General features: G+C 43.6%; 1 protein-coding gene across 3 annotated transcripts in view; it reads right to left on the bottom strand.

Moving 5' to 3' along the window:
* cacna2d1a (calcium channel, voltage-dependent, alpha 2/delta subunit 1a) overlaps positions 1-12,500 on the bottom strand; it is an 88,229-nt gene that overhangs the window by 43,073 nt on the left and 32,656 nt on the right. For all 3 annotated transcript variants that reach the window (XM_071905582.2, XM_078281875.1, XM_078281876.1), the window contains exons 4-6: positions 8,564-8,623; positions 4,307-4,342; positions 3,336-3,459 (exon numbers count right to left, since the gene is read on the bottom strand). In XM_071905582.2, coding sequence (XP_071761683.2) covers positions 3,336-3,459; positions 4,307-4,342; positions 8,564-8,623 — 220 coding nt within the window. The remainder of the gene's footprint in view (positions 1-3,335; positions 3,460-4,306; positions 4,343-8,563; positions 8,624-12,500) is intronic.

Here is a 12,500-nt window from a genome sequence, read left to right on the forward strand (position 1 = left end):
TGTTCATGTTCCTTTCTCAAGCCTTTTCTGCCTCTTCTTATTCCTCATCCTCCCTCCCTCCGTACTGTGTGTGTGTGTGTGTGTGTGTGTGTGCGTGTGTGTTTGTCTGCGAGGAAGGACACGGCCTGCATGTTTCTAAAATGTGTGTGTGTCGGCGCATGCTTGGTGTACCCTTATGTTTGTGTGTGTGTGTGTGTGTGTCCTTGTGCATACCCTGTTCTCATCAGTGTTCTGGAAGAAGAGGCTCATGGCCCCTGAGGGTGAGTGTGCGTGTGTGTGTGTGTGTGTGTGTACAGTATTGCCTTTATGTGTAATCACTCAGCCATGCCCTAGTCAATTTAGCCTGTCCAGGGAAGAATTATGCTTGGTTAAAGTATTGCTATTATCAATTCACTGGCAAAAGGACAGACACATGTGCATAAACATACTGTATAAGGCAACATGCACCATAAACACACACACACACACATACAGAGCCTTCTCTACACTACTCTGCGTCACAGTATGCTCAAACACACAAAAATACACATTTCACACAGCCACCACTCACTATTCTTCTCAATCACAAGTCACAGCTAAAATACACAGCCTTGCATCACCTCTGTTTTCACCCAAGGGTTGCCAAGGGCCCCTGTAATGCCGTATCAGCCTGCGCATGCTATAATAATCAGATTGTTGAACTGTCTCAGAAGCATTTTGCCCAAATTGCTGGACAGCTCAGTTTCAAGTACAAAACAACAGAGCTCAGGCGTGCGGGACAAATTGCCTAAAAGCCGCTTTGCTTCTAAGAGCAGTTTCTAGATCAGAGGGTCACTTCAGTCAGACCCAGGCCTGCTCTAAATAAAGACAGTAAAAATAGACTGGGAGCAGTGTCCCCATGTACCGACCACATCTATTTATCTAACTGGCACACAAAAACATACCAGCTCCACTCCATTGCCATTGGTACATCACACCACACAGAATACACCACTCCATGTCCCATCAGATATATGGGTATACATATATATATAGGTATCGGTGGTGTTCCAAGTGAAAGAATGGACCGACTCCAAGGTAGAAACGCCAAAGCCACTACCCCGACACTAACATTAATGCTACAATAATACCCATTTCACATCCTCTGGGTTACAGCCAGCAAGGGCAATCTGTCCAAATAGTTCCTGCTGTTAGGCCAGATTGATTGAAAGTCCAATTATAAATTACTGGACACATTCTGGCGTCAGACTTGGCCACGAATGACTCAAACTTGTCCGAATGAGTCTAAGGCTTTGCCACATTTGCTAATAGAATTCATTAATGGATTTAAAGTTATCACTGAAAGCCAATTCCAGTGTTTGCAGTATTAGAAGTTTAGGTCTGCTCAGTGTGAAGGCATGGTGAGTATAATTATACCACACAGTGACGGCAAACATAGGAAGGGAGGGCAGGAGAGTGTGGGATGAAAAAAACCCAAACAAAGAATCAGAGAGAATATGAGAGCCTGTACTGTAATGTCCTGGAGCAGGACAGCTAATGTTGAAGTTTTACAAAGAGAGATAGGAAAGCAGAAGGGTGGTGGTTCTCTAACAGTTGGAGAAGAAGGCTTGTGACCAGAAAGTTGCTGAGACAAGCTCTGATCTCCCTCAACAGCTTGTATAAAGGTGCCCTTGAGTAAGGAACTTAACCCCCACTCGAGCCATTGGAGGTCATCAGTAACCAACAGTGCAAGATAGTGCTTGTACTCCTGCAGGTAGTTGCTGCTCATAAAACTGTGCTCCTAGTCAACTTTTCTCATTAAACAGGGAGGGCAGGAGAGCCAGAAGCAACAGGCTTGTTAGGAAGGCCACCTAGCAGTCCAAAAGTTGAAGGTTTGATTCGTCAGTGCCCACACCCCCCTGGGCAACATGATACCTACACTACCAGTCAAATGTTTGGACACACCTGGTTGAATGTACTATGTTTTTCATGATCTTAAAGCCATTTTGTTTGTTTTGTTTTGGCTTAAATGCTTGAAATGTGTTTCTTAGACAAATATAAATAGTGAAGTTGATGCCTATGTATGAATTTCTTTCCAAAGCCTTTGCCTTTCCATCAAGGCAAAGGGCGGCTACTTTAAAGAATCTAAAATATAAGATAGTTTTGATTTGTTTAACACTTTTTTGGACACTGCATAATTCCATTTGTCTTATTTCATAGTTTTGATGTCTTCACTATTATTATAAAATATGGGAAATGGTAAAAATAAAGAAAAATGTGGTGTGTCCAAACTTTTGACTGGTAGTGTAAGTATATACAGTATGCGCAGCAGCCTGTTCCAGCTAAACTGGTTAACTAGCTAAAACAATACTGTGATACAATGCAACAGCCATTTACTTGCAATATGTCCAGTGACAAAGAAATTGACTTTGAATGTCAAGACATTACTACTTCTGCGAGGGAAGTACACTTGATGGTGACAAAGAAGCAGTGACAAAAGAAAAGGATAAAGAGAGTGTGAGAACAACACACCAAAACAAAGGCACAGACTTCACAGATACAGAACTGAGAACAGTGACTTGACTGGAGACACAACCAAGCCAAACTGTACACGCAAAGTACAAACCGCCCACAAGAAGACTTATCGCTGGTGGTAGCTTTGACCTTCTGCGCAACTGTCCTGAGAGGTCGGCGGGGTCAGCGATGAGTGGGAGGGGGCGAGGAGCAGCTGGTGAGCAGGGTGACGGGGGGGCCAGGGTCTGCTGGCTATTGGCCAGTTGATATTTGGGCTATATATAGACCGGTATGGTCTGACCTGGGCCTGGGACTGCAGACAGCTCTGGGAGGCTAAGTTCAACGTCATGGGAACATACTGTGGACATAGTGATGACGGGCATACACAGACACACAGAGAGTGGGGTGGGGGGAAGCTGTGTATGGGAATATGTAGAAAATGTGGGAATCTACACTACCGGTCAAAAGTTTGGACACACCACATTCTTCTTTATTTTTACTATTTTCCACATTTTAGAATAATAGAGACATCAACACTATGAAATATCACAAATGGAATTATGCAGTGACCAAAAAAGTGTTAAACAAATGAAAACTATCTTCTATTTTAGATTCTTTAAAGTAGCCGCCCTTTGCCTTGATGGAAAGGCATAGGCTTTGGAAAGAAATTCATACATAGGCATCAACTTTTTATATTTGTCTGAGAAACAAATTTCAAGCATTTAAGCATAAGCCTTTAGATCAAAATGGCTTTAAGACAATGAAAAGCATAGCACATTCAGTCAGGTGTGTCCAAACTTTTGATACATGAGAGCGAGAATGAGAAAAAGTAGGTGCGTGTGTGTGTGTGTGTTTCAACTTACAGCCTTCATATATATCCGTTGGGATGTGGACGGCGGTGGTATTGTAGGAGACCAGTCGTTTGAAGTCGGGGTCTATGTGGAAATCATCCGGAACATACTGGTTCTTCTTCTCTGTCTCATTAAGCTGCATGTAGAAATGAAAACAAACAAAACATAACAAAAACAGATCAGTGGCCATGAGTTTCAAACCCATCCTGGGACACTATATTTTGTGTGTGTGTGTGTGCGTGTGTATACACCCTGGGAGTATAAATATGTAGTATATATAGACACATCAGTTCCTTGTTACTGTGAATGATAAGGTGTCAATGTAAAGTATTCATTGGCCTGTCACTGCTGACGGAGAGATGGAGAGAGAAGGAGGAGAGGAATACAAGTCGAGGAGAGAGAGAGAGTGAAAGACGGAGAAACTGAATCTGATTTTCCGGGGCGTCCAGAGAAAGCGAGAGAGGAGAGAGAAGAGGAGAGGAGAGGGGCTGTCAGTCAAATGCAGAGTGACATTAGTGTGCTGTGGGTGTGTGGTTCTGCCCCACTGGGACAGTGGAGGGGAATTAGACGCTGATCCCTGTTTATCAGAGCAGACAGATGACTTCTGAGGCCAGGGGAGGCATTCAATATCTCACGCATACACAAGTGTTTCCGAGCGAGGGGCCGACGCATTAAAAAAAGACCCCTGCACACACGCAAGGAGTCCCGATCATAGCATGGATAATAACTCCCCATGCCTGCACGCACACATACAGTAAATACACATGAAGCCTTGCGTAACGACTTCTTGTGTCTTCTTTTTTACAGAACTTACCATGGTGGCTCAGTTAAAGTATATGGGCGATTCTCCCAGGCTATCAGTAACCTTTACTATCGGATTTGTTGCCATGGTAATAATGACTGCAGGGGCTGGGGAGGGTATTGTCGAACATATGGATCTCAAAACACAGTATGGAAAACAGCGGCATCGAAAGTGTACTCACGTCGTCTTTGGCATTGAAGTAAACAGTTTTGTCCACCTGCAAGAAATAGAGAGATTGAAAGAGAAAGAGGAGAAGATCAGCAACAGCGAATCGATAAAGAGAGGAAATACACATGAATCTTAAAATGCACAACAAAGTGTCCAGAGACAGGTGAGTGTTGAAGTCTCTCTGCCTCTGGAACCAAATGTGTGCCAAGGTCAAGGATCAAATCCCACCACAGCTTTCTGCCCCTTTCTTTCCCTCTGTGCTTTATAACTGACTAAATAAAGAATAAAACATATGCTAAAGATGAGAGGACTGCCCAAGAAAAAAGCACACAACAAGAAGGTTTTGATTTTAATCTAAAAACATAATAAATGGAGCCAATATTCATGGAACTAGTAAGCCTATCATGCTTTATAGTTTTCTGGATTACTTTTACAATATTGCAATATTTGAATCTCGCTTTATTGCCTTATTCTCAGCGTTTTGTTTTTGACACGGAGGCTCAGTAAAGGCAAGTAGTGTTGTTTTGCTCTCACACTGCTGGGCCTCCTGTCAGTGCACAGGCTAGCAGGGCGCTAACGAGCTAGCCGAGCCGCTGACATATGGCTGCCCCGGGGCAACGGAGCCGGTTCAGCGACTAGCACCACCTGCCTACCACCTGCGGCCCTGCAAGCCGACAGGACAGCAACTCAAAGAGGTCTGTGACTCCTGCCGCCGCCGCTGCTAGTGTTGCTGTAGCTTAAAAACAGTTAGCGCCGGGCCATTTGCAATTAGCTCACAATAAGCGATTAAGCTGTGTAAACTGTGCCGGGCTCGGGCATCTGCTCTCTGCTTCGCCGCTTTGAGTGTTGGTGAGATATATCAAGAGACGCGTAAGTCTAAGTGCACACACAGAGACACACACACACACACTCCAAAAGAGGAGATCTCGTCCCATGATGCTCTCTGTCAGGTCATGTTACTGTAGACGATGTGCACCTTAAGAGGTGATGATCACACTAAGGTCACACCATCACACCCCTCAGGGAAAGGCAACTGTGTTCAAGAAAGGTGTGTGTGTGTGTGTGAGAGAGAGAGAGAGAGAGAGAGAGAGAGATGAGGCAAGGAGGGAGGGGGTGTAAAAAAGAAAAAAAAAGATCTAGGGCATGGTGTGTGTGTGTGTGTGTGTATGTGTGCATTCACTCTGCTCTGATCAGGGGGTTCCCTGATCTCTGTGATGTACACTGATGCATGTGTGCGTGTGTGTGTGTATGCATGCGTGAATGTGTGTGTGTGCGTGTTTGTGTAGACTATGACCCCATTAACACCTGGTATTAAAATGTGATCTGTATCTGAATATCTTATCCGGATAAGAACGACGAATGTTAATAAAAGGTGTAAACATACAGCGCTCCGATCTCAGCCTCAGTCCATACAGTGTGTTCGCATTGGTGAGAACGCAGCGCTCACTGGGTAGAAACATAATGACTCACTCTGAAGTTTGCCATCCACTCGGCTTCACTGAAGGACTCCGGCACGATCTGCTCCCACCAGCCATCGCTCCTTTCCCTCATCCACAGTGAAGGAGATACTGAAGTACCGTTCACAGCAGCTGCAAACCATGTTTCGGCAAAAACGACCCGTTGTCGTTTCTGTTGCCTCCGAAAAAACACGACTCTTTCTGCCTCGAATGAAAAGTAAATACACCTCTAATGACCCTACACCCGCCATGTTTGTTTTTGTTGACAATGCCCACCTACTCTGATCTGATCACAATGCGAACAGAATGCAGACAGCAAGAGCGCATCTAAATACCAGGTGTAAGCATATATTCGGATCAATAATCATCTAGATACAGATCGCATTTTAATACCAGGTGTAAATGGGGCCCCAGTCATTGTGTAACACTGAACAGAGACACTGCTGTGTGTGGTGCCATAGCAGAAGTCATTGGGTTTAAGTGCTTTAAGTCAGCAGGGAGAGGTGCCCAATAGCACTGTCCCAGTTATCAAAGGTGACAGGGAACAGACACACACACACACACACACAGAGAGAGAGGATGCTCCAAGGGGTATTTCCAGAGATCGTGATTCACTAAGATGCAGATCCATTAACGTACAGTATGTTTCAGGACTGTGTACATCAACCTAAACTTCAGCACACACGCAGACACACACACCTCATCAGAAAAACTATACACATGATAAACGCTGATATGCAGTAATGTGGAGTGCGCAGAGAGACATTTAATATGAAGCATACACTATGATACACACACTTTGTCCGCGGCGAGGGTACAAACAGGTTCATGCGGGGCTAAGCTGAAAGCGAGAGGCTGGCCTGAAGGCAGACGAGGCCGCGTCTGAAGTTACACTACAGCTGTGGGAAGGCATACAAGGCCATCGAGTTCTCTTTCTGACACACCGACTGCGATCATGCTACAGCTGCGCGGAGCCAGGAGACTCTCGCTCTCTCTCAACCTGACAGGCGACAAAGCCTGAGGAAGCCACAGCTCCGACGAGATAAAATGAATCTGTGAAGCTGTGGAAGGCCTCCATATAGATGATCAAACACTAGCCAATCAGGAAAGGGGGAGGGGCTTGAATGACATCACCAATCGCTAGGACACTTGAGGACGATGAGCCATCACACATTCTCCATGTGACTTTGGGATCAATATAGGCGACAATGCATCTCAATTCAACTTCAGGATCAATACAGCCAATCAGGAAAGGGGGAGGGTCTTAAATGACAACACATTAATAGAAAACTCTCTCCTAAGTCTGACAAGCCATCACTCATGTCAATGCGAGTTCAGGAGCAATAGATATAGATGATGAAGACTTTTTGAAATTTTTGGGACCAACCTATACCAGTTTCCGGTCACAGCTAAAAATCAATTCTGCATGTACTGATTTTTAAGTAGGAGCATTCTCAACTATATTTCAACAAACCCAAGCAAATAGGCCAATTTGTTAATTTTTAGACAGTGGATTTAGGGTGGATTTTTCCTTTAAACTACCCACCTATGTGTTTTTTTTCACAACTACTTGAAGGAAATTGTCAACATTCAGCATGAATGAAATGTCTAACACACTGACTCCTCAAGGGATGCTGTTCCATCGCTGACCTCTGACCTTCCTTGATAGGAGGACAAGCTAGAACAGTGAACAGTTTCCCTATGATCATCAATAACTTGTCACATTATTCCTTGCATAGGACTTTTGAAATTGTCCCAACATTATCTTTTCTCCTGAACATGGGTGTGTGTACCTGTGGAGGATTCAGACCCCTATCCACACACGACACCTATGCCACTCTAAAATGCTGGAGAGATATTTAATTGGTTCAGGTATTACAGAAATCCCCTAAAAACTGACCAAAAAAATTAATTACCTTCGCTAGCCAAGCATCTCGAGCCAACTGAACATCAAACTCAGACTACAAACGAGTAATACAGCGGATAAATGAATCTATCCCCAGAGAGACATTTCCTTCCCTGTCTTCTGAGAGCAAGGGAGCATACAGGAAGTTGAATTATGGGAAACTTTTAATGGAAAAGAATCATTAAGGGTTGGCTAACCACATTGAAGATTTTTTTTTTTTACGCTAATAGGCTAAATGGTGAAGTTGAATTTCTCTGAAGTTCTCCCACTACAGAATGTACACACAATATCATTTGTCATTTATTAAATAGCTGCCAAAAGTGTGAGGCTTTCCTCATTACAAACTAGGGGAAGGAAATTTGCAATTTGCATTCATTATGAAAAGGCCAGGGCTAGAGCACGGCATGGCGGGCTGTGAAAAGCTGAAAGATTGCATTGTAATTCACAGTGAAACTGCCATTGTGAAGAGGGGCATTACATTCATTGGGCCAGCAATCTGGCAAAGTAATTGAATGGGTAAAATAATAGTGTGTTCATAATATTTGCACTACATTCTCTTCTAATGTATTCTTAATATTCTGATTAATGGAGGATATCAGAAAGTGAGCAGTGTGTGTGTGTGTGTGCATGAGTGTGTATGTGCATGTGTGTCTGTGAGTTCATCATAAGCGTGCCTGCTTGTTTCTGCCTATTATGTAGAATAATGAAATTCAATCTTGTCTAAAGTCATTATGGTGCTATTGTCATTGTAATGAGATTTGCCATCCAATTATGACAATCATATTGGATCATGAATAACATGTGTCTCCCCTCTTCCCTCTTGTGGAGTTCATGACACCACTTGATCTGTATGTAATGCAGCCAGGATTAATGAAGGTATCAGATGTGGCTCCAGCCTCTCGCTCACCTCATAGTCGTCCCTCCACTGGTGCTCCATCTGAAACCTCTCTGCTTCTGTTGCCAGTCTCTGAGAGAGGAAGGGGGAGGGAGAGAGTGTGGGGAGAGAAACACAGAATATCAGTCCATGTTTAACAAAACATCCATTAAAAAACTTTAGACTTCCTGCATTGCTGTCAACTCCCCATCATCAACATTAGCCTCAGCTTTCACTTTGGCCAAGGAGGACAGTTTTTGCATTTACTGATTTTTAAATTTGTGCTTTGGTTGAGACATTTCCATCCCTGGTGATAACTTACAACAAAGCCACCATGCCACCAGAAATTACAGCAGATCATATATCAGAGTTACATGCTAACTCATGACATCTAACCCTATGGCAGCTCAATGAGGGTGCTGCTACAGGAATAGCTTTTTCAAGGGAAACACCTCATTTCCTCTCAGCACCTGCAAGTATGAATTAGGGCTAACTGTGACACAATGTTGCGCTAAAATTAGACACCCACCTACTCCATCTCGTCCCAGATCTGGTCCTAATGACTAGGTTAATGGGTTTATAATGGGGGCCCAGCTTTTAATCTGTACCTGGTCCAGAAACACACTGTACTATTAATTTCCCCTGGGAAATATCACATCCAATTCTTCCTGCTTGCGTGTATGGCAGCAAGGGTCTCAAGTCACACAGAAAGAGAAGAGATTTGACGGGGGCAAAGGAGTAAATTAATTTAAGAAATGAGAGGAGGAGGGGGTTGAAAAAAAAAAAGAATTATTGAATCAATTCTACTGTGAAATTAAACGAGACAGTCGCAAGAATCAGAGAGGCAGAACAAAGTCTGTTTGTGAATCACATGCTGAGATACTAAAAGGAGTGTTTGGGTGCAAAAGCAGAGCTAAAGCAAGGTACCGCTGGGTGTTTGACTTTGTTTTTGATGTTGGAATCACACATTACATTCCATTATATCCCAAATCACTAGGCATATGGGTAGCAATCAGCCTGAAAATCTTAGACCTGTTGTGCTGATATCGTTGCAGCTACACAATAAGATCACGCACACATAATTAATTTGATTAGCTAATCAGAGTAAGAACACTCAATTCTGCCATAGCACTTTGCAAGCATGTCCTTTATTTCTTGAAGGAGGAATGTGTGCTCATGCTAATGTGTTTAGCCCCACTGGCATAATTAGTTTGTATCTTCCCTTGAGCTTCTTGTGGGGCATAGATGACCAAATTACTGCTTTTGCTAATTGATGGAGCATATGAAGGTCTCTTGTAGAGATACAGAGAGGGGATGTCATTCAGCAGTGTGTATGTGGCACAAACTCAAATATTGATAAATGATGCTCGTTCCTTGGCAAAAGGTGGTATCACAATGCAAAGTTACATGGGAATATGAAAGAACGCTCCACTGGTCTTTCATGATAATGGGAGATTCCCTATACCAGCTGTTCCCAAACATTCTCATGTCAAAGCCCCTCAAGTGGATACACATTAGACCAGGGACCCCCGTTTGATAAGATTTTGACTGAGGGACTCCATCATTTTGTTGGATATGATTTGGTACAGAATTGTATCTGTTGGTTGAGAGATAACAGTAGGGGGAGTGAAACCTCTGATCATAATCGACATTCTCACAACACTGTCTTACTGTCCTAACTTCAAATGAACAAAATAATAGTGTGATGTAACTATCCCTTATTTAGGTGGAGACCCCCTGGAGTCCCCATAGGACCACTGGGGGTCCCTGCACCACACTTTGGGAACCACTTCCTTATGCATCAAATCATGACAACTGTTCACTGGAAAGCCAAGTCAAGAGAGGGAAACATTTCATAACAACAACATATTCAAAATTGACCACAAACATCTGAAAAACACACATTTTCACAGCAACCGCAACAAAGATAACGCTTCTTTTTTTTCTTTGTTCCTTCCTCCTCCTCCCTCTCTCCAACAGAAGGATGACAACCCGTGTCCAAACCTCCCTTTCTGCCTAATCAAGTGCCACTGAGGTAACACTTTGATAATGAAACCCCTCCTGCAGATACGGCTTCCGACAACTCGTTACGCTCGTACACCGCGCCGACCCGTGATGCACGCCGGCGGCCGACAGCCTCTCCAGTTGTGTCTCATTAGGCGGAGTTTCAGCAGCGGTTGTCAGGGACGGTGGGTCCTTGCGGCTAGCGAAAGGGGCAAAGGTGAAACGGGACTATGTATGTGTCTGCGTGGTTATGCCAAGGGAGAGAGGCTTTACTGTATTTTGAATGCTAAACGGTGTTCATCTTTGTGTGTGTGTGGGTTTGTGTGCGGCTGTGTGTGTGTGTGTGTGTGTGTGTGAATACGTGCCTGCAAGCATGCACACGTCAGTAGAGGGAAAAAAAAACAAAAACACTGGGCTGAGTTAAAATGACATTTCTGGTATACACGGCCAGTTTGCCGCCCACCCTCCCACCGCTAAGTATGAATTCAATGTTTGCGAGTCTCCATGCATCAGCGCAGCAGCATTTCTGGTTTGCTGAGGATTATGGGCCGTGACAGTTGGGTCTAGACGGTGGTCTTTTCACTGCACGCACAAACAATGCAAATGTTCAAACATCCCCACACACGTACACCCACACACAAGTTCAAGCGCCCCTTTGGGTTTAATTACTAGATAAACACATTTCGTGATAAACACTTCAGGAGAGCATTTGAATTCAGGATCTGCATTAAAACGCTTTAAGCAACAGTTGTAAGTCAGAATGTGTTAAATGGCTTCAAATCCAACCGATTCTTCGACCTTCTACACAAGTAAACTGGTCAGCCAGTGGCTCTCTGTATCTGCTCCCAGTGTCCAGGCAGGTAACTGTGGGTGCAAAAGACATATTGGAGTGTGTGCTTCAGTCGGTCTAATAAACTCTCTAATGCTGTGGTCGCAAACCCATCAATGGTGATTGACTGGGCGACTCTGGAAGCATCCCTAGTCAATCTCAAAGCATTATCAGATGAATGAAATACAGTAAAAGGTCAAGAGGCTGCTGGCTGATTTGAGCGAGTGTATTCCTGCAGCACCTAATATTGAGTGGTGAGATAGATGGAATTAACAAAGCAAATTGCCTAATCACTTTGGTGAAAAGGTGACAACAGTTGCAGGGAAATATTGAACAGGAAGGACAAAGGAAACTGGAAGACCAATCACACCAGTGCAAAGCTTCATTGTCCAATGCGAACGCAAAACAGATTCCAAGGACTTTAAAACCACAGCAACTGTCCACAGGGATTTTCTAAAGCAACATTCTCCTCATCTTTTCCCATGCTCTCATAACTTTCCGGACATTTCTCTCTCTCCTCTGTCTTGATATTCTTCTGAAGTTGTAAATCTGGTCTGTTGATCTTTTCTATTGTTTGTTGTTGTCATCGTTCAAACTTCATGCCTTGATCCATTATTTAGGCCGGGGAGGAGGGATGTTAACATGGAGAGAAAGATGTCACTTGAGGTTGGAAGGAGGGAATGCATAGGCTGTGAGCCAAGATCTATGGAAAATATGAGACTTAAGTGATTTGATGACTGTTGAAAAAAATGTGACAAAAAAGTGAGATGTTTAGTTGATTTTCAGAGAGAGAGAGGCAGAGTGAATGCAGAAGACAGGCAAAACGATTAAAATACAGGATTCCCCACTCTGGAAACCCTGTGATTCCTTCAATAAGTGCAAAATCAATGAGACCAGCTTGACAAAGCGTTTGAGGAGCTGACCAGAAATCATCAAAGAGCTTTACATTTGAAACAGGAGATGATCAAGTCATTACTACTTATGGACACATTCCAGCCAGATGTTTAAATGTTACAACATCAACAAATCTGACAATTTCACATGATGTTTGTGTGTCTGTGTGTGACCAAATTGGATTATGTACAACATTCACCCATCTATCCTTGTTGTTTTGTTCTTTCATGTTTCCCTTGTTGA

Source organism: Centroberyx gerrardi, chromosome 24 (genome assembly GCF_048128805.1).
Source record: "Centroberyx gerrardi isolate f3 chromosome 24, fCenGer3.hap1.cur.20231027, whole genome shotgun sequence".
NCBI lineage: Eukaryota > Metazoa > Chordata > Actinopteri > Beryciformes > Berycidae > Centroberyx > Centroberyx gerrardi.